The sequence below is a fragment of the Anolis sagrei genome, chromosome 12, assembly GCF_037176765.1.
Source record: "Anolis sagrei isolate rAnoSag1 chromosome 12, rAnoSag1.mat, whole genome shotgun sequence".
NCBI lineage: Eukaryota > Metazoa > Chordata > Lepidosauria > Squamata > Dactyloidae > Anolis > Anolis sagrei.
Window position 1 is genome coordinate 20,309,243 of NC_090032.1, and position 27,358 is coordinate 20,336,600.

General features: G+C 39.3%; 1 protein-coding gene across 1 annotated transcript in view; it reads left to right on the forward strand.

Annotated features, from left to right (window-relative positions):
• The window catches only part of SCYL1 (SCY1 like pseudokinase 1), a 40,827-nt gene that overhangs the window by 3,527 nt on the left and 9,942 nt on the right, over positions 1–27,358 (forward strand). The window contains exons 3-17 of the mRNA XM_067472545.1: positions 819–944; positions 1,209–1,432; positions 5,142–5,232; positions 7,123–7,278; positions 7,466–7,624; positions 10,539–10,646; positions 13,383–13,496; positions 16,499–16,654; positions 16,758–16,946; positions 18,895–18,970; positions 19,164–19,340; positions 19,443–19,576; positions 22,058–22,159; positions 24,051–24,269; positions 24,745–24,811. Coding sequence (XP_067328646.1) covers positions 819–944; positions 1,209–1,432; positions 5,142–5,232; positions 7,123–7,278; positions 7,466–7,624; positions 10,539–10,646; positions 13,383–13,496; positions 16,499–16,654; positions 16,758–16,946; positions 18,895–18,970; positions 19,164–19,340; positions 19,443–19,576; positions 22,058–22,159; positions 24,051–24,269; positions 24,745–24,811 — 2,098 coding nt within the window. The remainder of the gene's footprint in view (positions 1–818; positions 945–1,208; positions 1,433–5,141; positions 5,233–7,122; positions 7,279–7,465; positions 7,625–10,538; positions 10,647–13,382; positions 13,497–16,498; positions 16,655–16,757; positions 16,947–18,894; positions 18,971–19,163; positions 19,341–19,442; positions 19,577–22,057; positions 22,160–24,050; positions 24,270–24,744; positions 24,812–27,358) is intronic.

The following is a 27,358-nucleotide window of genomic DNA, read 5'->3' on the forward strand; positions in this document are numbered from 1 at the left end:
ACTCCTGTCTGCTGGAGCTAGGTGTGAATGTTTCAACTGACCACCTTGATGTGCATTTGATGGCCTGGCAGTGCCTGGGGCAGTCTTTTGTTGAGAGGTGATTAGATGTCCCAAATTGTTTTCTCTCTGATGTTTTGCTGTAATTTTAGAGTTTTTTAATACTGGGAGCCAGATTTTTTGTTCATTTTGATGGTTTCCTCCTTTCTGTTGAAACTATCCACATGCTTGTGGATTTCAATGGCTTCTCTGTGCAGTCTGACCTGGTGGTTGTGAGAGTGGTTAATTAATTATTGCTATTATATTATAACTAATATTATATTGCAAGTATATATTTTTCGGGCTACACAGCCACGTTCAAGAAGCATTCCCTCCTGACGTTTCGCCTGCATCTATGGCAAGCATCCTCAGAGGTAGTGAGGTCTGTTGGAACTAGGAAAAATGGGTTTATATATCTGTGGAATGACCAGGGTGGGACAAAGAACTCTTGTCTGTTGGAGCTAGGTGTGAATGTTTCAACTGACCACCTTGATGAGCATTTGATGGCCTGGCAGTGCCTGGGGCAATCTTTTGTTGAGAGGTGATTAGATGTCCCAGATTGTTTCCTCTCTGTTGTTGTGCTGTGGATTTCAGTGGCTTCTCTGTGTAGTCTGACATGGTGGTTGTGAGTGTGGTTAATTAATTATTGCTATTATATTATAATTAATATTATATTGTAAGTATATATTTTTCGGGCTAGAAGCATTCTCTCCTGACGTTTCGCCTGCATCTACGGCAAGCATCCTCAGAGGTTGTGAGGCTCCCTTTCTTTGCTTTGCCAGACGGAGAAATGCCTGCACGTGGTGACGGAGCCCGTGACGCCGCTGCCGGCTCACCTGGAGTCGCGAACGGGCGAAGGGAGGGGACTGAGCGAGCTGGAGGTCTCTTGGGGTCTCCATCAGATCGTGGTGAGTCAGTGAGCGGTGAGTCGGGGGCGCAGGACTGAAGACCGACAGGTCGCAGGTTCGAATCCGGGGTGAGCTCCCTCTGTCAGCTCCAGCTCCCCACGCGGGGACATGAGAGAAGCCTCCCACAAGGATGGGAAAACATCAAAACGTCCGGGCAACGTCCCCTGGGCAACGTCCTTGCAGACGGCCAATTCTCTCACACCAGAAGCGACTTGCAGTTCCAAACCTTAAGCACTGCTTTCCGCTTTCTCTCTCGTCCTGCAGAAAGCTCTCAGTTTCTTGGTGAACGACGGCCACTTGGTCCACAGCAACGTCTGCACCTCCTCCGTCTTCGTGGACCGCGCCGGCGAATGGAAACTGGGCGGTTTGGAGTACATGTGCCCAGCGCAAAGCGAGGGTCTCACGCTGCGGAAGGGGGTCCCCGAGCTGGAGAAGTACGACCCGCCCGAGATGGGCGAGAGCGACAAAAGCGGTGGCGGGGAGAAATGGTGAGTGTATCCGTCTCATTTTCCCAGGTGCGGTCGAAATAAAGAAACCCATAACTCACTCCTACGACATCCTGGGAGTTATAGTTTTACAAGGCCAAGAGTGCCGGTGTATGCCAAACTTTAACTCCCATTGCACTATGTAATACTATGGTTTCTGTTCCTGGGTTATAAGTGTCACCTCCTAATTGGTTCTATCATAACAACACAGGAAAAGTTTACTGAACTCCCAAAAACTGTTTTTACGAGAGGGACATCTCGCTATACATTATATTATTATATAAAATAATACATTATTTTATATACATTACATTATATTATTACATTATATTATTATATAAATATTATATTAGTATATAAATATAATATTATAAATAATAATAATAAATAATATTATATTATTATATAATATAAATAATTAAATATATATAAATTAAATAATAATAAATAATATTATATTATTATATAAATATTATATTGTTACATTATATTATTATATAAAATAAATTTATTATTATTATTTATATATTTATTATTATATATTTATTATTATATATTTATTATTTATTATTATATTATTTATATTATTATTATACTATAATTTTATAATAATATCACATAATATAATAATAATATTTTACACTATGTAACATGATTTTGTTCCTGGGTAGCACGTTACATTATATTATTATATAAAATAAATTTATTGTTTATATAATTATTATAATATATATATTATATATTATTTATTATTATATTATTTATATTATTATTATACTATAATTTTATAATAATATCATATAATATAATAATCATATATTACACTATGTAACATGATTTTGTTCCTGGGTAGCACGTTACATTATATTATTATATAAAATAAATTTATTATTATATATTTATATAATTATTATAATATATATATATTATTTATTATTATATTATTTATATTATTATTATACTATAATTTTATAATAATATCATAGAATATAATAATCATATATTACACTATGTAACATGATTTTGTTCCTGGGTCAGAAATGTCATTTCCTAATTGGTTCTATCATAACAACACAGGAAAAGTTTACTAAACTGCAAAAAAACTGTTTTTACGAGAGCACGTTACATTATATTATTATATTAAATAAATATATTATTTATTATTATATAATATTGTGACTTTTTATTATTATTATCATGATTATACTATAGTCTTATAATTATATTATTATAAGTATAATTATGATTATGTAATTATATTATTATTATTAATAATATATTACACTATATAACATGATTTTGTTCCTAGGTCATAAATGTCATTTCTTCATTGGTTCTATCATAACAACACTGGAAAAGTTTACTGAACTGCAAAAAACTGTTTTTTATAGTATATAATATATAAATATATTATTTATTATTATGCAATATTATGAGTTTATATTATTATTATACTATAATTTTATAATTATATTATTATTATTAATAATAATATATTACACTATGTAATATGACTTTGTTCCTGTTTTTACGAGAGCATGTTACCTTATATTATTATATCAAATAAATATAATATTTATTATTATATAATATTATGATTTTATACTATTATTATTCTATAATTTTATATTTATATAATATGACTTTTTATTATTATTATACTATAATTTTATAATTATATTATTAATAATAATAATAATAATAATATATTACACTATGTAATATGATTTTGTTCCTGTTTTTACAGGAGCATGTTACATTATATTATATAAAAATATATTATTTATTATTATACAATATTATGACTTTATATTATTATACTATAATTTTATAATTATATTATTATTATTAATAATAATAATAATAATAATATATTACACTATGAAATATGATTTTGTTCCTGTTTTTACAGGAGCGTGTTACATTATATTATTTAAAAATATATTATTTATTATTATACAATATTATGACTTTATATAATTATACTATAATTTTATAATTATATTATTATTAATATTAATATTAATATTAATATTAATAATGTATTACACTATGTAACATGATTTTGTACCTGGGTCATAAATGTCATTTCCTAATTGTTTCTATCATAACAACCCAGGAAAAGTTTACTAAACTGCAAAAAAACATTTTTATGAGCGCACGTTACATTATATTATTATATAAAATAAATATATTATTTATTATTATGCAATATTATGAGTTTATATCATTATACTATAATTTTATAATTATATTATTGTTATTATTATTATTATTATTATTAATAATAATAATATATTACACTATGTAACATGATTTTGTTCCTGGGTCATAAATGTCATTTCCTAATTGGTTCTATCATAACAACACAGGAAAAGTTTACTAAACTGCAAAAAACTGTTTTTACGAGAGCACGATACATTATATTATTATATTAAATAAATATATTATTTATTATTATATAATACTAGCTGTACCCGCCATGCGTTGCTGTGGCGCGTTGTGGAGAAATGGAAAGAAAGAAAAGAGGAAGAGCTGGTTTCTAAGCTATCAATACCCAACCCCATTCTGCCAAGAAGCAGGAATATTGCATTCAAATCACCCCTGACAGATGGCCATCCAGCCTCTGTTTAAAAGCTTCCAAAGAAGGAGCCTCCACCACACTCCGGGGCAGAGAGTTCCACTGCTGAACGGCTCTCACAGTCAGGAAGTTCTTCCTCATGATCAGGTGGAATCTCCTTTCTTGTAGGAAACACAGAGCAGCATTCCGTGGACACAGATACTAAAAGACAAGGGAGTTACGGATGGATGGGAATTTCTCAAGAGTGAAATACTCAAGGCACAATTGCAAACTGTGCCAACAAAGAGAAAAAATAGGACAAGTGCAAAGAAGCCAGAATGGATGTCCAAAGAACTTCTAACTGTGCTAAAACACAAAAGAGACATGCAGAAGAAGTGGAAAAAGGGAGAAATCACCAAAGAAGAATTCAAACAAATAGCCAACACCTGTAGGGAAAAGGTCCGCATTTTTGTGGCTGTTTTGTGGATATACAGAGTATCGGTCTCCCATCCAAGTCCTAACCAGACCTGACCCTGCTTAGCATCTAAGATCAGACAGGATCCAGTGCCTTTAGGTTGTTAAGGATTCTTGTAGTTTTAAGCCATTGTTTCGTGTCCAAGTTTCCAGGGAAGCAGTAAACAAGCTTGCTCCCTCCTCCTCCCTGTGGCTTCCTCTCACATATTTATACATGGCTATCATATCTCCTCTCATCCTTCTCTTCTTCAGGCTAAACATGCCCAGCTCCTTAAGCCGCTCCTCATAGGGCTTGTTCTCCAGACCCTTGATCATTTTAGTCGCTCTCCTCTGGACACATTCCAGCTTGTCAATATCTCTCTTGAATATTCCAGGTGTGGTCTAACCAAAGCAGAATAGAGGGGTAGCATGACTTCCCTGGATCTAGACACTATGCTCCTATTGATGCAGACCAAAATCCCATTGGCCTTTTTTGCCACCACATGACATTGTTGGCTCATGTTTAACTTCCTGTCCACGAGGACTCCAAGATCTTTTTCACACGTACTGCTCTCGAGCCAGGCATTGTCCCCCATTCTGTATCTTTGGATTTCATTTTTCCTGCCAAAGTGGAGTATCTTGCATTTGTCACTGTTGGTGCATCCTAAAATAAATATTCCTTCCCTTCCTTTGGAACAGGTCGGCGGACATGTGGCGCCTCGGCTGCCTCATTTGGGAAGTGTTCAATGGTCCTTTACCTCGGACGTCCTCCCTCCGATCTTTTGGGAAAGTAGGTATCGATGTTCCCAGGACTGGGAAAAATAATAATAACACATTTTTATTATTGTCTGCTGTTTATCTCCCTTTGAAGCAACCACAATTGGAGGTGTGATGAGGAAGTTGGGACATTTGTGATAAAAAAAATTAAATATTTGAGTATGTTTCAATGGATTTAAACTGTAAATGTTAATACTTTAATTCCATTTAAATGTTTGCATTTTTGTATAATTTTCCACTATGTGGTCATGCTTTTAAATACAAGCTGCTTTGAGCCTCCTTTGGGAGAGGTGAAGTGGGGTATAAATAATAATAATAATAATAATAATAATAATGCATTTGTCTCACTGCCACATTGTTGGATCATCAAATGTCTAGATGTCATCGGGGTTTGTGAAAAGAGTAGAACAAGCCAGTCAAGGTGGTCCCAGTGGTGACCTTGTCTGCTGTGGACTCATCTTGTTGTGTTAATAATAATAATAATAATAATAATAATAATAAAGCATTTGACTCACTGCCACATTGTTGGATCATCAAATGTCTAGATGTCATCGGGGTTTGTGAAAATATTAGAACAAGCCAGTCAAGGTGGTCCCAGTGGTGACTCATCTTGTTGTGTTTCAAATAATAATAATAATAATAATAATAATAATAATAATAATAATAATATTTGACTCACTGCCACATTGTTGGATCATCAAATGTCTAGATGTCATTGGGATTTGTGAAAATATTAGAACAAGCCAGTCAAGGTGGTCCCAGTGGTGACCTTGTCTGCTGTGGACTCATTTTGTTGTGTTTATAATAATAATAATAATAATAATAATAATAATAATAATAAAGTATTTGACTCATTGACACGTTGTTGGATCATCAAATGTCTAGATGTCATCGGGGTTTGTGAAAATAGTAGAACAAGCCAGTCAAGGTGGTCCCAGTGGTGACCTTGTCTGCTGTGGACTCATCTTGTTGTATTTCTAATTATAATAATAGTAGTAGTAATAATAATAATAATAATAATAATAATAATAATAATAATAATTAATATTATAATGTATTTGACTCACTGCCACATTGTTGGATCATCAAATGTCTAGATGTCATCGGGGTTTGTGAAAATAGTAGAACAAGCAATCAAGGTGGTCCCAGTGGTGACTTTGTCTGCTGTGGACTCATCTTGTTGTGTTTCTAATAATAATAATAATAATAATAATAATAATAATAATAATAATAAAGTATTTGACTCATTGCCACGTTGTTGGATCATCAAATGTCTAGATGTCATCGGGGTTTGTGAAAATATTAGAACAAGCGAGTCAAGGTGGTCCCAGTGGTGACCTTGTCTGCTGTGGACTCATCTTGTTGTATTTCTAATTATAATAATAGTAGTAGTAGTAATAATAATAATAATAAATATTATAATGTATTTGACTCACTGCCACATTGTTGGATCATCAAATGTCTAGATGTCATCGGGGTTTGTGAAAATAGTAGAACAAGCAATCAAGGTGGTCCCAGTGGTGACTTTGTCTGCTGTGGACTCATCTTGTTGTGTTTCTAATAATAATAATAATAATAATAATAATAATAATAATAATAAAGTATTTGACTCATTGCCACGTTGTTGGATTATCAAATGTCTAGATGTCATCAGGGTTTGTGAAAATAGTAGAACAAGGCAGTCAAGGTGGTCCCAGTGGTGATCGACACATTGGTTGCAGTACCTAAAGACCCTGGCTTGCACTTAAAAACAATTGGTGCTGACAAAATCACCGCATGTCAGCTGCAAATTAGTATGAAGTACGGGTCTCTTACCAGCCATTGGCACACAAGCATGATGGAGTTATTATCCATCTTGCCCTTCTAGCGATGCCTATACCTTCTCGTCCTTCCCCCCCTATAGATTCCCAAGTCCTTGATCCCCCATTATTGCGAATTAGTAGGCGCCAACCCTAAAGTGCGGCCCAATCCGGCCAAGTTCCTGCAGAGCTGCCGCAGCCCCGGTGGCTTCATGGACAACAGCTTCGTGGAGACCAACCTCTTCTTGGAAGAGATCCAGGTGAGGCACTCATCTTGTTGTGTTTCTAATAATAATAATAATAATAATAATAATAATAATAAAGTATTTGACTCACTGCCACATTGTTGGATAATCAAATGTCTAGATGTCATTGGGGTTTGTGAAAATAGTAGAACAAGCCAGTCAAAGTCACACCCCATGGCGTTCTGCCGCCTTCTCCTCCCAGATTAAGGATCCGGCTGAGCGGCAGCAGTTCTTCCAGGACCTGAGTGCCAATCTGGACGCCTTCCCGGAGGATTTCTGCCGCCACAAGGTCCTCCCGCAGCTGCTGACCGCCTTCGAGTTTGGAAGCGCCGGCGCCGTCATCCTCACCCCACTTTTCAAGGTGAGCTTCGCCCATAAACTAGGAATACAAAACAGTATTGTTGGGGCCAGGAAGGCAGTTCTACCTTGTCTCCTGTGCTATACTAATAATATAATATATTGTATACACATATATTAAGGCAAAAATATAATATAGTATAGTATAATATAATATAATATATTGTATGTGTATGTATATATATATATATTATTTATAATATTATAATATATGTATATAAAATAGAATATATTGTATATACATATATTAAGGTAAATATAATATAATATAATATATTGTATATACATATAATATTTATAATATTATAATGTACGTATATACATATATTAAGGTAAATATAATATAATATATTGTATATGCATATAATATTTATAATATTATAATGTGTCTATATACAATATAATATATTGTATATATTATATATACACAATATAATATATACACAATATATTATATTATATTATATTTACCTTAATATATGTATATACAATATAATATATTGTATATACATATATTAAGGCAAATACAATATAATATATTGTACATACATATATTAAGGTAAATATAATATAATATATTGTATATGCATATAATATTTATAATTTTATAATGTACGTATATACAATATAATATATTGTATATACATATATTAAGGCAAATACAATATAATATATTGTATATACATATATTAAGGTAAATATAATATAATATAATATATTGTGTATACATATAATATTTATAATATTATAATGTACGTATATACATATATTAAGGTAAATATAATATAATATATTGTATATGCATATAATATTTATAATATTATAATGTGTCTATATACAATATAATATATTGTATATACATATATTAAGGCAAATACAATATAATATATTGTATATACATATATTAAGGTAAATATAACATAATATATTGTATATGCATATTTATTTATTTACTTTACTTTACTTGTATACCGCCGTTTCTCAGCCTAACCGGCGACTCAACGCGGTTTACAACAAGGGTAAAATCAGTCACGATATACAATTTAAAACACAAAAGCACAGTATACAGTATTACACAACAATAACAACACAATGCTTCTCATCACTAGAGTCGTGATCCAAATTCGTCGTCCATATTTCCATTCCTGTAATCGTCACATTCATTGCACTGATTAACCAAATGCCTGTTCAAACATCCAAGTTTTTAATCTTCTTCGGAACACCATTAGCGAGGGGGCTGATCTTACCTCCATGGGAAGGGCGTTCCACAGCCGAGGGGCCTCCACAGAAAAGGCCCTGTCTCTCGTCCCTGCCAGTATATACATATATTAAGGCAAATACAATATAATATATTGTATATACATGTATTAAGGTAAATATAATATAATATATTGTATATACATATAATATTTATAATATTATAATGTATGTATGTACAATATAATATATTGTATATACATGTATTAAGGTAAATATAATATATTGTATATACATATACTAAGGTAAATATAATATAATATATTGTATATACATATAATATTTATAATATTATAATGTATGTATGTACAATATAATATATTGTATATACATATATTAAGGTAAATATAATGTATAGGCATATAATATTTATAATATTATGTATGTATGTACAATATAATATATTGTATATACATATATTAAGATAAATATAATATATTATATTGTATATGCATATAATACTTATAATATTATAACGTATGTATATAAAATATAACATTGTATATACATATATTAAGGTAAATATAATATATTGTATATATATATAATATTTATAGTATTATAATGTATGTATATACAATATAATATATTGTATACACACATATTAAGGCAAATATAATATAATATATTGTAGATGCATATAATATTTATAATATTATAATGTATGTATATAAAATATAACATTGTATATGCATTTATTAAGGTAAATATAATATATTGTATATACATATAATATTTATAGTATTATAATGTATGTATATACAATATAATATATTGTATATGCATATAATATTTATATTACAATGTATGTATATAAAATATAACATATTGTATATGCATATATTAAGGTAAATATAATATATTGTATATACATATACTAAGGTAAATATAATATAATATATTGTATATACATATAATATTTATAATATTATAATTTATGTATGTACAATATAATATATTGTATATACATATATTAAGGTAAATATAATATATTATGTTGTATATGTATATAATATTTATAATATTATAATGTATGTTCATGGGGAGTTCTGTGTGCCAAGTTTGGCTCAATTCCATCGTTGGTGGGGTTCATAATGCTCTTTGATTGTAGGTGAACTATAAATCCCAGCAACTACAACTCCCAAATGACAAAATCTTTTTTTTTTTAGTGAAGGACATACATTGGGTTGTTAGGTGTCTTGTGTCCAAATTTGGTGTCAATTCGTCCAGTGGTTTTTCGTTTGTGGTTAATCCTACAAACGAACATTACATTTTTATTTACATAGATAAGTAAAAAAGCACTTTAAAGAAATAGGTAGATCCAATTAGGTAAGAAGATAAGCAAGAACAAATTAGTCCAAAGAAGAGTTCAGCACAATCCATAAAAGCGAAGTCCACACATCTCTAATATATTATATTTCTATAGAACACATATTACAAACACACAGAACAGGGATTAAACACAGGCTTAAACCTGACCCTTGATAGCTGCTTACTGCCTGGAGACCTCCTGTGCCCGGGTGGCGTTGATTCTTATGTTTTTCAATACTGAGAGCCATTTTTTTAAATTCATTTTCATGGTTTTTTCCTTTCTGCATTTTTTTGATATTCTTATTTATTCAGCCCACCTCCTTCTCATCTTTTCTCTTCTCCCATTTCAGGTGGGGAAGTTCTTGAATGCTCAGGAATACCAACAGAAAATCATCCCGGTCATCGTGAAGATGTTCTCCTCGCCAGACAGAGCCATGAGGATCCGGTTACTGCAACAGGTTCCTTTGCTTAAAACCTTTTCAAACCCTCCTACGTTTTGTGCTTTATAATTCGTATCTCTGAATGTAGTGGTAGCATAACTTCTCTTAGGATGGTGTTTAGGATTGCTAGTTCCACGGCCGAGCTTATTTGTGTACACTTAAAAAAATTCCTAAAAATCGGTGCATGTGTTGCAACCCAGAGCAGGAAACTGGACCCTAAGACCACAATCATGTCCTTTGACCAGTATCTGGCCACTTGGAGTGCCTCTGGTGTTGCTGCAAGGAGGTCCTCCCTTGTGCATGTGGCAGGGCTCAGGTTGCATTGCAGCAGGTGGTCAGTGGTTTGCTCTTCTCCCCACTCGCATGCCGAGGATTCCACTTTGTGGCCCCATTTCTTAAGATTGGCTCTGCATCTCGTGGTGCCAGAGCGCAGTCTGTTCAGTGCCTTCCAAGTCGCCCAGTCTTCTGTGTGCCCAGGGGGGAGTCTCTCATCTGGTATCACCCACGGATTGAAGTTCTGGGTTTGGGCCTGCCACTTTTGGACTCTCACTTGCTGAGGTGTTCCAGCGAGTGTCTCTGTAGATCTAAGAAAACTATTTCTTGATTTAAGTTGTTGACGTTCTGGCTGATACACAAACAGGGGATGAGCTGGAGATGTCTCTGCCTTGGTCCTTTCACTATTGGCTGCTACTTCCCGGCGGATGTCAGGTGGTGCAATACCGGCTAAGCAGTGTAACTTCTCCAGTGGTGTAGGGCGCAGACACTCCATATCTCATGAAGAGCCACATCCACTGTTTTAGCGTGGTGAGATGTGTCCCACACTGGGCATGCGTACTCAGCAGCAGAGAAGCACAGCGCAAGGGCAGATGTCTTCACTTTGTCTGGTTGTGATCCCCAGGTTGTGCCAGTCAGCTTTCGTATGATGTTGTTTCTAGCGCCCACTTTTTGCTTGATGTTCAGGCAGTGCTTCTTGTAGGTCAGAGCACGGTCCAAAGTGACTCCCAGGTATTTGGGTGCGCTGCAATGCTCCAGTGGGATTCCTTCCCAGGTAATAATCCTCAGAGTTCGGGATGCTTCTCTGTTCTTGAGATGAAAAGCACATGTCTGTGTTTTAGATGGGTTAGGGATCAGTTGGTTTTCCCTGTAATAGGCAGTTAGAGCACCTAGAGCTTCGGAGAGCTTCTATTCAACCATCTCAAAGCTCCCTGCTTGAGCGGTGATGGCACGATCATCAGCATAGATGAAACTCTCTGTCCCTTCTGGCAGTGGCTGGTCATTTGTGTAGATGTTGAACATGGATGGAGCAAGCACGCTCCCCTGAGGCAGGCCGTTCTTCCTTTTCCGCCCTCTGCTTCTCTGGCCCTGGAACTCAACAAAAAAGCTCCTGTTTTGTCGCAGGTTTCCTATGAGGCGGGTGAGGTGGTCGTCCTTTGTGATACTATACATTTTTCTCAGGAAGAGGCGGTGGTTCACAGTCTCATAAGCCGCTGACAGGTCTATGAAGACAGCTCCGGTGATCTGTGGCCTTTCAAAGCCATCTTCTATGTGCTGAGTCAGGTTCAGCACTTGCGATGTGCAGCTTTTGCCTTTCCTGAAGCCAGCTTGCTGTGGGGAGCAACCAGAAGCAACTTGCAGCATGCATGCAAGCAAGCAAAACAACCAACGGTCCTTTTCAGGACCAACCATGACAATAATCTCAATCAACATCGAAGGCATGTCAGCTGCCAAAGAACAACTGCTCTATAAAAGAAATGCAATGTGCTGTGTGTCCAAGAAACACACAGGGATGAACAACAGAAACGACCAAAAGTCCCAGGAATGGTCTTAGTAGTGGAAATACCACATGCGCAGTATGGAAGCGCCGTCTTTGTCAAACCAGGCCTCCAAGTCGGCAGTGCCCACAACACTGAAGAAAACAATATCGAGGTTCTAACAGTAGAGCTTAATAATAACAAAGCCACAGTAAAACTCAGCAACAAGAAATGTCCATGAACAAGATCAAAAACCCACAGCAACACTGCTAAATCCTGGAACCTGTTAGCAATCCACTAACCGTACTTGAAGCTCTAGAAAAATTCCTTGGAACAAAGCCATTGGAAGCAGGAGAACTGCAAGAGTCTGCACATGAATCTGAAACGGTGCCAGGACAGAATGGGCATCCAGGCCAAGCATTTTTAAAGCATAGAAATCTATTTCGTGACGTGGCTGAAGGCCGTGTTTGCATTTCTCTTAATCTAGCTGACCTCCGTAAACTCGGCGCTTCGCCTCTGCTTTGACAAATCTGCCCCTGTCTATCCTCGTTAGAGGGACCAGGTGTCAGATTATCTGAAGAGCTAAAAGGGAGTGAAAGTTCACTGCTTGGCTCTGAATCATTCTCATGGGAATTTGGACTTTCGCTTTCCAAAGCAGCAGGATTTTCACTACACAAACCATCATCTTCTACATTGACCTCAGAATCATTGACATCAGGAAATTCAATCAGAGAGGCAGGTACAGGTTTACTCACAGGCTGAACCCCAACAGCATGAGCGGATCTTTCTGAAACTTGGCAGGACTGATGCCCTGGTTATGGTGTGTCGTCATAGAAAAATCCAAGGGGATGGGTTATACCCTTTATTTATTTATTTATTTATTTACAGTATTTATATTCTGCCCTTCTCACCCCGCAGGGGACTCAGGGCAAAGCAGCATAGCCAAAGGCTGCTTATTGCACATTGTTGTGGTCCGTTTGTGAGTGTGGGTTTCACCCTGTAGATGGAGAACTTCATCCAATACCTCAACGAGCCCACCGTCAATAACCAGATCTTCCCACACGTGGTGCACGGGTTCCTGGACACCAACCCCGCCATCCGAGAGCAGACCGTGAAGGTAAAGGGGCTCCTTATGGAGTGAAAAGCGGAATATAATAAACATTAATAATAATAATAATAAAACAATATTAATAATGTTATTATTAACATTAATATTAATCATATTAATCATATTAACAATAATATTAGTCTTGATAATAATATAATATAAGTGAATGGATTGTGAATAAATGTTACGAGTATATATGATCATGAACTGAATGAGAAAGGACGGTGAGTATGAATGAGTGAATGAATGGATTACGAGTGAATGTCACAAGTATATGTGATGATGTGAAAAGCGGGTATAATAAACAATAATAATAATACTAACAATAATATTAATAAGCATATTAATATTATTAATATTAATAATAATATTAGTTTTTATAATAATATAATATAAGTGAATGGATTGTGAATGAATGTTACGAGTATATGTGATGGTGAACTGAATGAGGAAGGACGGTGAGTATGAACGAGTGAATGAACGGATTATGAGTGAATATTATGAGTACATGTAATGATGAACAGAATGAGGAAGGACGGTGAGTATGAACGAGTGAATGAACGGATTACGAGTGAATGTTACGAGTATATGTGATGATGAACTGAATGAGGAAGGACGGTGAGTATAAACGAGTGAATGAACAGATTATGAGTCAATGTTACGAGTATATGTGATAGTGAACTGAATGAGGAAGGACGGTGAGTATGAACGAGTGAATGAACGGATTACGAGTGAATGTTACGAGTATATATGATGGTGAACTGAATGAGGAAGGACGGTGAGTATGAACGAGTGAATGAACGGATTATGAGTGAATATTATGAGTACATGTAATGATGAACAGAATGAGGAAGGCCGGTGAGTATGAACGAGTGAATGAACGGATTACGAGTGAATGTTACGAGTATATGTGATGGTGAACTGAATGAGGAAGGATGGTGAGTATGAACGAGTGAATGAACGGATTATGAGTGAATATTATGAGTACATGTAATGATGAACAGAATGAGGAAGGACGGTGAGTATGAACGAGTGAATGAACGGATTACGAGTGAATGTTACGAGTATATGTGATGATGAACAGAATGAGGAAGGACGGTGAGTATGAACGAGTGAATGAACGGATTACGAGTGAATGTTACGAGTATATGTGATGATGAACAGAATGAGGAAGGACGGTGAGTATGAACGAGTGAATGAACGGATTACGAGTGAATGTTACGAGTATATGTGATGGTGAACAGAATGAAGAAGGACGGTGAGTATGAACGAGTGAATGAACGGATTACGAGTGAATGTTACTAGTATATATGATGGTGAACTGAATGAGGAAGGACGGTGAGTATGAACGAGTGAATGATTGGATTACGAGTGAATGTTACGAGTATATGTGATGATGAACAGAATGAGGAAGGACGGTGAGTATGAACGAGTGAATGAACGGATTACGAGTGAATGTTACGAGTATATATGATGATGAACTGAATGAGGAAGGACGGTGAGTATGAACGAGTGAATGAACGGATTACGAGTGAATGTTACGAGTATATGTGATGATGAACTGAATGAGGAAGGACGGTGAGTATAAACGAGTGAATGAACAGATTACGAGTGAATGTTACGAGTATATGTGATAGTGAACTGAATGAGGAAGGACGGTGAGTATGAACGAGTGAATGAACGGATTACGAGTGAATGTTACGAGTATATGTGATGATGAACAGAATGAGGAAGGACGGTGAGTATGAACGAGTGAATGAACGGATTACGAGTGAATGTTACGAGTATATATGATGGTGAACTGAATGAGGAAGGACGGTGAGTATGAACGAGTGAATGAATGGATTACGAGTGAATGTTACGAGTATATGTGATGATGAACTGAATGAGGAAGGACGGTGAGTATGAACGAGTGAATGAACGGATTACGAGTGAATGTTACGAGTATATGTGATGATGAACTGAATGAGGAAGGACGGTGAGTATAAACGAGTGAATGAATGGATTATGAGTGAATGTTACGAGTATATATGATGATGAACTGAATGAGGAAGGACGGTGAGTATGAACGAGTGAATGAACGGATTACGAGTGAATGTTACAAGTATATGTGACGATGAACAGAATGAGGAAGGACGGTGAGTATGAATGAGTGAATGAACGGATTACGAGTGAATGTTACGAGTATATGTAGTGATGGACAGAATGAAGGACGGTAAGTATGAACGAGTGAATGAACGGATTACGAGTGAATGTTACGAGTGAATGAACGGATTACGAGTGAATGTTACGAGTATATGTAGTGATGGACAGAATGAAGGACGGTGAGTATGAACGAGTGAATGAACGGATTACGAGTGAATGTTACGAGTGAATGAACGGATTACGAGTGAATGTTACGAGTATATGTGATGATGAACAGAATGAAGGACGGTGAGTATGAACGAGTGAATGAACGGATTACGAGTGAATGTTACGAGTGAATGAACGGATTACGAGTGAATGTTACGAGTATATGTGATGATGAACAGAATGAAGGACGGTGAGTATGAACGAGTGAATGAACGGATTACGAGTGAATGTTACGAGTGAATGAACTGATGACGAGTGAATGTTACGAGTATATGTGATGATGAACAGAATGAAGAAGGACGGTGAGTATGAATGAGTGAATGAACGGATTACGAGTGAATGTTACGAGTAGATGTGATGATGAACTGAATGAGGAAGGACGGTGAGTATGAACGAGTGAATGAACGGATTACGAGTGAATGTTACGAGTACATGTGATGATGAACTGAATGAGGAAGGACGGTGAGTATGAACGAGTGAATGAACGGATTACGAGTGAATGTTACGAGTGAATGAACGGATTACGAGTGAATGTTATGAGTATATCTGACGAGCTACGAATGTGACAAATGTTACGAGTATAAGCCAGGCGACTCAGGGAGGGTTTGGATCGAATCGCCTTCTCTTCCCGTCCTGATCTTCTCGTTTTCCTCTCGCAGTCCATGCTGCTCCTGGCGCCCAAACTGAACGAGAGCAACCTCAACGTGGAGCTCATGAAGCACTTTGCGCGCCTCCAAGCCCGGGACGACCAAGGCCCCATCCGCTGCAACACGACCGTCTGCCTCGGCAAGATCGGCCCCTACCTCAGCGCCAACGTGAGCCAGCCGGGCTTTAGTCCGAACTTTAAAGGAAGGGGGCATTGACGCTATGGAACAAATGCAAGTTTCTAGACTGATGTTTTTCTTCTTTTTTTCCCAGACGCGGCAGAACGTCCTGATCTCCGCCTTCAGCCGGGCCACCAAGGACCCCTTTGCTCCCTCCCGGGCTGCGGGGATTCTGGGCTTTGCAGCCACACACAACTTCTATTCCATGAAAGACTGTGCCTTCAAGATCTTGCCAGTGCTGTGCACCTTGACCCTGGATTCGGAGAAGACTGTCCGGGACCAGGTAGGAAAAGTGACGCCACTGGGAGGATTGAGAGGCTGGATGGCCATCTGCCGGGAGGGGTTTGATTGTGTCTTCCTATCGCACATAATAATAATAATAATAATAATAATAATAATAATAATTTGGAGGGATTTGGTTGTGTCATTGTACCTCGCAAAATATTATTATTATTATTATTAATAATAATAATAATAATATTTTGAAGATATTTGGTTGTGTCATTGTACCTCGCAGAATAATAATAATAATAATAATAATAATTTGGAGGGATTTGGTTGTGTCATTGTACCTTGCAGAATAATAACAATAATAATAATTTGGAGGGATTTGGTTGTGTCATTGTACCTTGCAGACTACTACTACTACTACTACTAATAATAATAATAATAATAACAATAAGATTTTGAAAGGACTTGGTTGTGTCATTGTATCTTGCAGAATAATAATAAAAATAATAATAATAATAATTCAGAGGGATTTGGTTGTTTTATTGTACCTCGCAAAATAATAATAATAATAATAATAATAATATTTTGGGGGGATTTTGTTGTGTACCTCTCAGAATAATAATAATAATAATAATAATAATAATAATAATAATTTGGTCATGTCATTGTACCTCGCAGAATAATAATAATAATAATAATAATAATAATAATAATAATAATAATATTTTGGAGGGATTTTGTTGCGTCATTGTACCTTGCAGAATAATAACAATAATAATAATAATTGACAGGGATTTGGTTGTGTCATTATACCTTGCAGAATAATAATAGTAGTAATAATAATAATAATAATAATAATAATAATAATAATGATAATGATGTTTTCGAAGGAATTGGTTGTGTCATTGTACCTCACAGAATAATAATAATAATAATAATAATAATAATAATAATAATATTTTGGAGGGATTTTGTTGCATCATTGTACCTTGCAGAATAATAATAATTAATAATAGTAATAATAATAATAATAATAATAATAATAATTTGGAGGGATTTGGTTGTGTCATTGAACCTTGAATAATAATAATAATAATAACAATAATAATAATTCAGAGGGATTTGGTTGTGTCATTGTACCTCACAGAATAATAATAATCATCATCATCATAATATTTTGGAGGGATTTTGTTGCATCATTGTACCTTGCAGAATAATAATAATAATAATAATAATAATAATAATAATAATAATAATAATTTGGAGGGATTTGATTGTGTCTTCCTATATCACAGTCCTAGACACTTGGGAAGTGTTCGACTTGTGATTTTGTGATACGATATCCAGCATAAAGATCTCGTCTGCTGTGACATTGTGTTTTTGTGTCAGTAAAATAGTAATAGTAATAATAATAGTAATAATAATAATATTTTGGAGGGATTTGGTTGTGTACCTCTCAGAATAATAATAATAATAATAATAATAATAATAATAATAATAATAATAATAATATGGAGGGATTTGGTTGTGTCATTCTGCCTTGCAGAATAATAATAATAATAATTAATAATAATAATAATGATATGGAGGGATTTGATTGTGCCTTCCTATATCATAGTCCTAGACACTTGGGAAGTGTTCGACTTGTGATTTTGTGATACGATATCCAGCATATAGATCTCATCTAATAATAATAATAATAATAGTAATAATAATAATAATATTTTGGAGGGATTTTGTTGCATAATTGTACTTTGCAGAATATTAGTAGTAATAATAATAATAATAATAATACTTTTATTTCTTGGCCGCTGCTCTATAAACACACATACTCAATGATACTTCTCTAAAACATACATATCAGAACCTATTCCTATAATATACATATAATATACAAACGGGAGGGGGCTAGACTAGATATCCTTTGGGCGTCCCCTTCCAACTCTAGGATTGTATCCTTTCTTGGGGTTCTTTTTCACGTCTTTGCGCCACCTTCTTAGGCTTTCAAGGCCATCCGGAGCTTCATGACCAAACTGGAGAAAGTTTCCGAAGACCCGGAGCAGCTCTCCGAGCTTGGTGAGACGTCCTTGGCGAGATTGTGGGAGGGACACATTGGTGGAAGACCAACCTTGGCTCAGGATGAAGCCAATCTCCATGGGAATGGGAAAAAATTCTGGATGGGCATCTCTCATTAGGGGTTTGGTTGTGTCTTCCCGCCTGTCTCCAAACCCTCGGAACCAATGCTTGGTGGGTTTGTTTATCTTTCAAGAAAAGGACGTCAACTCCACTTCCACCAGTCCAGGAACTGGGGCCAGTTGGGCGGGTTGGGCTGTGACGGGGGTCTCGTCGCTCACCTCGAAGCTGATCCGGACGAATGCGGGGACAACAACGCCGGCGGAATCGGGGACGGAGGGGGCCCCGGCCACCACAGAGCCCCTCAAATCAGGTAAAAGGACCCCAAGGGACACAGGAACATCCTGGAGAGCCACCTAGAACGCCAGAGCTTGACTTGTTTTTCCATTTCCTCCATTCCTGTTATTGTTGGAAGGGGTTGGACACCCTCCGCCCTCTCCGTCTCCAGCAGCTCCGGCCTCATCGAGTGGTTGGGACCTTGAGGAGGAAGCGGCCGAAGAGGACAGCACCGGCGACCGATGGGATGACGAAGACTGGGGCAGCTTGGAGGTAAAAAGGGAGGTCTTCACTACCAGCCCTGGCAATGGTTCTCCTCAATGTCCATCATGATGTCATGGGGGTCTTCATTGGCTGTTTGAGTGGAGTAGATATCGTGAGTGTCCATCATAGACTCATGGTTCTCCTCAGTGTCCATCATGATGTCGTGGGGGTCTTCATTGGCTGTTTGAGTGGAGTAGATATCGTTGAATGTCCATCATACATTCATGGTTCTCCTCAGTGTCCATCATGATGTCGTGGGGGTCTTCATTGGCTGTTTGAGGAGAGTAGATATCGTGAGTGTCCATCATGATGTCATGGTGGTCTTCATTGGCTGTTTGAGTGGAGTAGATATTGCCAGTGTCCATCATAGATTCATGGTTCTCCTCAGTGTCCTTCATTATGTCGTGAGGGTCTTCATTGGCTGTTTGAGTGGAGTAGATATCGTGAATGTCCATCATACATTCATGGTTCTCCTCAGTGTCCATCATGTTGTCGTGGGGGTCTTCATTGGCTGTTTGAGTGGAGTAGATATCGTGAATGTCCATCATAGATTCATGGTTCTCCTCAGTGTCCATCATGATGTCATGGTGGTCTTCATTGGCTGTTTGAGTGGAGTAGATATTGTGAGTGTCCATCATACATTCATGGTTCTCCTCAGTGTCCATCATGATGTCGTGGGGGTCTTCATTGGCTGTTTGAGTGGAGTAGATATCGTGAGTGTCCATCATACATTCATGGTTCTCCTCAGTGTCCATCATGTTGTCGTGGGGGTCTTCATTGGCCATTTGAGTGGAGTAGATATCATCAGTGTCCATCATAGACTCTTGGTTCTCCTCAGTGTCCATCATGATGTCATGGTTGTTTTCATTGGCTGTTTGAGTGGAGTAGATATCATGAGTGTCCATCATAGATTCATGGTTCTCCTCAGTGTCCATTGTTCTGTCATGGTTGTTTTCATTGGCCCTTTGAGTGGAGTAGATATTGTGAGTGTCCATCATAGATTCATGGTTCTCCTCAGTGTCCATCATGATGTCATGGGGGTCTTCATTGGCTGTTTGAGTGGAGTAGATATTGCCAGTGTCCATCATAGATTCATGGTTCTCCTCAGTGTCCATCATGATCTCACGGGGGTCTTCATTGGATGTTTGAGTGGAGTAGATATCGTGAGTGTCCATCATAGATCCATGGTTCTCCTCAGTGTCCATCATGATGTCATGGGGGTCTTCATTGGCTGTTTGAGTGGAGTAGATATCGTGAGTGTCCATTATACATTCTTGGTTCTCCTCAGTGTCCATCATGATGTCGTGGGTGTCTTCATTGGCTGTTTGAGTGGAGTAGATATTGTGAGTGTCCATCATGATGTCATGGGGGTCTTCATTGGCTGTTTGAGTGGAGTAGATATCGTGAGTGTCCATCATGATGTCATGGGGGTCTTCATTGGCTGTTTGAGTGGAGTAGATATTGTGAGTGTCCATCATACACTCATGGTTCTCCTCAGTGTCCATCGTTATGTCATGGTTATTGTCATTGGCTGTTTGAGTGGAGTAGATATCGTGAGTGTCCATCATAGATTCATGGTTCTCCTCAGTGTCCATCATTATGTCATGGTTGTGTTCATTGGCTCTTTGAGTGGAGTAGATATCATGAGTGTCCATCATAGATTCATGGTTCTCCTCAGTGTCCATCATTATGTCATGGTTGTGTTCATTGGCTCTTCGAGTGGAGTAGATATTGTGAGTGTCCATCATAGACTCATGGTTCTCCTCAGTGTCCATCGTTATGTCATGGTTGTTTTCATTGGCCCTTTGAGTGGAGTATGTGATTTATTATTATTATTATTATTATTATTATTATTATTATTTTACATACACAAAAACACAGTATGTCACAGCAAGTGAGATCTATATGCTGGATTTAGTATCGCAAAATCACAAGTTGAACACTTCCCAAGCGTCTAGGACTGTGTGATGTATTATTATTATTATTAATATTATTATTATTATTAGTAGTAGTAGTAGTAGTAGTATTCTCTACCCTTTGACACTTGGCCTCCCATTAACCCTTATTGTTATATTACATTATATTTATTATTATTATTATTATTATTATTATTATTATTTCTTATCCTTTGACACCTGGCCTCCTATTAACCCTAATTATCATTATATTATATTGTATAATTATTTTATTGACACAAAACCACAGTATCACAGCAAACGAGATCTTCGTATCACAAAATCACAAGTCAACACTTCCCAAACGTCTAGGACTGTGTGATGTATTATTATTATTATTATTATTATTATTATTATTATTATTATTATTATTTTACTGACACAAAAACCTGGTCTATATAAGTAATAAACCTGTCATATGACATCATATTTGAAGTTTCAACAACAATAACATAATACTTTGTGTATCTTGTTGGTATTGCCTCCATTATTATTATTATTGTTGTTGTTATTATTGTTATTATTCTCTCCACAGCAAGAAGCGGAGCAGTCAAAGAGGCAATCCAGTCCGGAAGACTGGAACAGCCCAGGATGGTCGGAGCCAGTCTCTTTGGCCAGGAAACCTGAAGGCCGGACGGTGAGTCTGAGCCGAACCTCCATGGGCTTAAATCCCAAACTGTCCTGTTTTGGGAACTCTGCCTCTTCTGTTGCGAATGGGAGCTCTGCCTCTTCTGCTGCGAATGGGAGCTCTGCCTCTTCTGTTGCGAATGGGAGCTCTGCCTCTTCTGTTGCGAATGGGAGCTCTGCCTCTTCTGTTGCGAATGGGAGCTCTGCCTCTTCTGTCGCGAATGGGAGCTCTGCCTCTTCTGTTGCGAATGGGAGCTCTGCCTCTTATGATGCGAATGGGAGCTCTGCCTCTTCTGTTGTGAATGGGAGCTCTGCCTCTTCTGTTGCGAATGGGAGCTCCTCCTCTTCTGTTGCGAATGGGAGCTCTGCCTCTTCTGTGGCGAATGGAAACTCTGCCTCTTCTGTTGCGAATGGGAGCTCCTCCTCTTCTGTTGCGAACGGGAGCTCTGCCTCTTCTGTTGCGAATGGGAGCTCTGCCTCTTCTGTTGCGAATGGGAGCTCTGCCTCTTCTGTTGCGAGTGGGAGCTCCTCCTCTTCTGTTGCGAATGGGAGCTCCTCCTCTTCTGTTGCGAATGGGAGCTCTGCCTCTTCTGTTGCGAATGGGAGCTCTGCCTCTTCTGTGGCGAATGGGAGCTCTGCCTCTTCTGTGGCGAATGGAAACTCTGCCTCTTCTGTTGCGAATGGGAGCTCCTCCTCTTCTGTTGCGAACGGGAGCTCTGCCTCTTCTGTTGCGAATGGGAGCTCTGCCTCTTCTGTTGCGAATGGGAGCTCTGCCTCTTCTGTTGCGAGTGGGAGCTCCTCCTCTTCTGTTGCGAATGGGAGCTCCTCCTCTTCTGTTGCGAACGGGAGCTCTGCCTCTTCTGTTGCGAATGGGAGCTCTGCCTCTTCTGTTGCGAATGGGAGCTCTGCCTCTTCTGTTGTGAATGGGAGCTCTGCCTCTTCTGTTGCGAATGGGAGCTCCTCCTCTTCTGTTGCGAATGGGAGCTCTGCCTCTTCTGTGGCGAATGGGAGCTCTGCCTCTTCTGTGGCGAATGGAAACTCTGCCTCTTCTGTTGCGAATGGGAGCTCCTCCTCTTCTGTTGCGAACGGGAGCTCTGCCTCTTCTGTTGCGAATGGGAGCTCTGCCTCTTCTGTTGCGAATGGGAGCTCTGCCTCTTCTGTTGCGAGTGGGAGCTCCTCCTCTTCTGTTGCGAATGGGAGCTCCTCCTCTTCTGTTGCGAACGGGAGCTCTGCCTCTTCTGTTGCGAGTGGGAGCTCTGCCTCTTCTGTTGCGAATGGGAGCTCCTCCTCTTCTGTTGCGAATGGGAGCTCTGCCTCTTCTGTTGCGAGTGGGAGCTCTGCCTCTTCTGTTGCGAGTGGGAGCTCTGCCTCTTCTGTTGCGAATGGGAGCTCTGCCTCTTCTGTTGCGAGTGGGAGCTCCTCCTCTTCTGTTGCGAATGGGAGCTCCTCCTCTTCTGTTGCGAACGGGAGCTCTGCCTCTTCTGTTGCGAGTGGGAGCTCTGCCTCTTCTGTTGCGAATGGGAGCTCCTCCTCTTCTGTTGCGAATGGGAGCTCTGCCTCTTCTGTTGTGAGTGGGAGCTCTGCCTCTTCTGTTGCGAGTGGGAGCTCTGCCTCTTCTGTTGCGAATGGGAGCTCTGCCTCTTCTGTTGCGAGTGGGAGCTCTGCCTCTTCTGTTGCGAATGGGAGCTCCTCTTCTGTTGCGAATGGGAGCTCTGCCTCTTCTGTTGCGAATGGGAGCTCTGCCTCTTCTGTTGCGAGTGGGAGCTCTGCCTCTTCTGTTGCGAATGGAAGCTCTGACTCTTTTGTTGCGAATGGGAACTCTGCCTCTTCTGTTGCGAATGGAAGCTCTGACTCTTTTGTTGTGAATGGGTGTTGCTTATCACCCCTTTCATCTTTGGCAGGCGGCTACCTCCTCAAAGCCGGAGTCCGACTGGGGCGCCTCGGCCTGGGACCTGGAGCCTTCGTGGGGGCGCAAAAAGGTAGAGGGGGCTGCAAAGCCCACCGTCTGTCCGCCGGAGGGGACCAAGCTAGCCAGTGAGTACAACTGGGAGAGCGTCCCAGCCGCGGACAAGCCGGACCCATTCTCCTCCCTTGCTGAGAGGCCAACGGCAGAGAGGCAGGTGGGTACATTATTATTGTTGTTGTTGTTGTTGTTGTTGTTACTAGTTTGGGGACTCAGCGGTGACCGGGTTATGGTCCATCCTCCCCCAAACCACATTGGTCCTCCTCCAATCTGCTGGAACTTCTCCCGTTCTCCAAGAACTCTCAAAGATGGTTGTCAATGGTTCCGAAATAACTTCCGCTCGTTCCTTCAATACTCTTGGGTGTAGTTGATCTGGCCCTCAAAGGGGACTTGAACTCATTTAGAGCGGCCAGGTATTCCTGGACGACTTGTTTCCCAATTTGGGGTTGGATGTCCTCTAATCCCTCATCCACTCCATCTTGCTGAGGAGTTCTCAACCTTACGTCTCTGTTACTCTGTGGAAGGCAGGAGCGAGGGATCAAAGAAGCAGAACTCTCTCTCCCTAAAGCCTCCTGTGGAGTTCCACAACCAGATCCTCCCAATTTACCCTCTTCCCATCCGTATCGTTTCAGCGAAACACAGACGCCTTTGGAGATTGGGGCCTGGAGGAGAATTGGGAAGCGCTGGAGTCGGACCAAGGTAAGAGCATCCCGTTAGAAATGGCATGGCATTTGGAGTCATAGAAAAATACTGATTGATGACCATGCGGTACAATAATAATAATAATAAAACTTTATTTGTACCCCGCTACCATCTCCCAAGGGACTCGGTGCGGCTTACATGAGGCCGACCCCACAATACAAGCATAAACAATAACAGCAATAAAACAAAAACAATACATAAACTCATAAGCAAAATAAGCAATCAACATTAACAATAACACGACGCATTTAAAAACCTGGCCTCCTGAAGTCACAAGGTGCGATGGTGGTGGGAGTGTGAGCGGGGCCTCTCCAGATGATCGAGGGGGGAGTTGGGCAGGAAGGGTGTATAAAAGGAAGCGGTGGTGGGAAAAAGTCAGTAGTGTCTCTCTTTGCTGCAGAGATACAAGCAATATATCCATTTCAAAGCAAAGCCGGCTTGTGAGTGGTCATTTAATATTGCTATAGAGATCCTACAGTTTTACACTCAGCATGAGTATCTGCCTCTGCTGTATGTGACTCTGATTGTAAAGCCTGTAAAACTCACAGCAACGCAGTGATTCTGGCCATGAAAGCCTTCAACAACATACTGAATCTATGTTGAAATTAAAATCCAGACAAATTGAAATTGAATCCAGACAAGACAGAGGTCCTCCTGGTCAGTCGCAAGGCCGAACAGGGCATAGGGTTACAGCCTGTGCTGGATGGGGTCGCACTCCCCCTGAAGACGCAGGTTCGCAGCTTGGGTGTGACCCTGGACTCATCGTTGAGCCTGGACCCCCAGGTTTCGGCGGTGACCAGGGGAGCATTTGCACAGCTCAGGCTCGTGCGCCAGCTGCGCCCGTACCTCGGGAAGTCTGACTTGGCCACGGTAGTACACGCTCTAGTCACATCCCGCCTTGACTACTGCAGCGCTCTCTACGTGGGGCTGCCCTTGAAGACGGCCCAGAAGCTCCAGGTAGTCCAGCGCGCGGCAGCCATGTTACTAACAGGAGCAGGACGCAGGGAGCACACAATGCCCTTGTTGTTCCAGCTCCACTGGCTGCCGATTTGCTACCGGGCCCAATTTAAGGTGCTGGTGTTGGCCTACAAAGCCCTAAACGGTTCCGGCCCAAAATACCTTTCGGACCGCATCTTGGCCTATGAGCCCACGAGGGCCTTGAGATCGTCTGGGGAGGCCCTTCTCTCGATCCCGCCTGCCTCACAGGCACGTCTGGCGGGGACGAGAGATAGGGCCTTCTCGGTGGTGGCCCCCCGGCTGTGGAACGCCCTCCCTGTAGACATCAGACAGGCGCCCTCCCTTATGACATTCCGCAAGAGACTAAAGACGTGGTTGTTTGAGAAGGCGTTTGACTAAGTGCTACAACAATTGGCAATGATGATTGGAACGGAATATGGATAACGAGATTGGATTGTGATTCTATGATGAGACGTCGCGAATGATTTAGTGTAACTGTATTATTGATAGTGATGTTGTTATTGTTGTTGTGATATTGCCTTTATTGTAAATTGTGTTTTTTATATGTTGTACACCACCGTGAGTCGCCCTAGGGCTGAGAACGGCGGTCTACAAATGCAATAAATAAATAAATAAATCTACGAGTTTACTAAACAGTGTGCAGATAAGGTCAGATGCTAGCAGTTGGACTCTGCTGATAGATGGGCGGAAGCGTGTTTTTTCTGTGAAAGGAGTGCTGTATGACTATCTTGATTGTGGCGTTTTTTAAATACTGGGAACCAGAGAATGATACTGGAAGCATCCGTCTTTCTCTCTCTTGTGTGACTCAATGTCAGGAGTCCATTTCTGACGGCATGAAGACATCACAAATGCCCTCCGTGACATTCTGACTGAATAATCCTGGTTGAATCAATTCTCTCTCTGTGACATTTTGAAGCCAGCAGAGGGCGCTGGAAACCTTGTATTGGAACTTGTGAAGCAACAAGCTCTAATAAGGAAATAATAATAATAATAATAATAATAATAATTGTTGTTCATTCGTTCAGTCGTCTCCGACTCTTCGTGACTTCATGGACCAGCCCACGCCAGAGCTCCCTGTCGGCCGTCACCACCCTCAGCTCCCTCAAGGTCAGTCCAGTCACTTCAAGGATGCCATCCATCCATCTTGCCCTTGGTCGGCCCCTCTTCCTTTTGCCTTCCACTTTCCCCGGCATAATTGTCTTCTCTAGGCTTTCCTGTCTCCTCATGATGTGGCCAAAGGACTTCCACTTTGTCTCTAGTATCTTTCCCTCCAGTGAGCAGTCGGGCTTTATTTCCTGGAGGATGGACTGGTTGGATCTTCTCGCAGTCCAAGGCACTCTCAGAACTTTCCTCCAACACCACAGCTCAAAAGCATCTCTCTTCCTTCGCTCAGCCTTCCCGAAGGTCCAGCTCTCACCTCCGTAGGTGACTACAGGGAAGACCATGGCTTTGACTAGGCAATGGATCTTGGTTGCCAGTCTGATGTCTCTACTCTTTACTATTTTATCGAGACTGGACATTGCTCTCCTCCCAAGAAGGAAGCGTCTTCTGATTTCCTGGCCACAG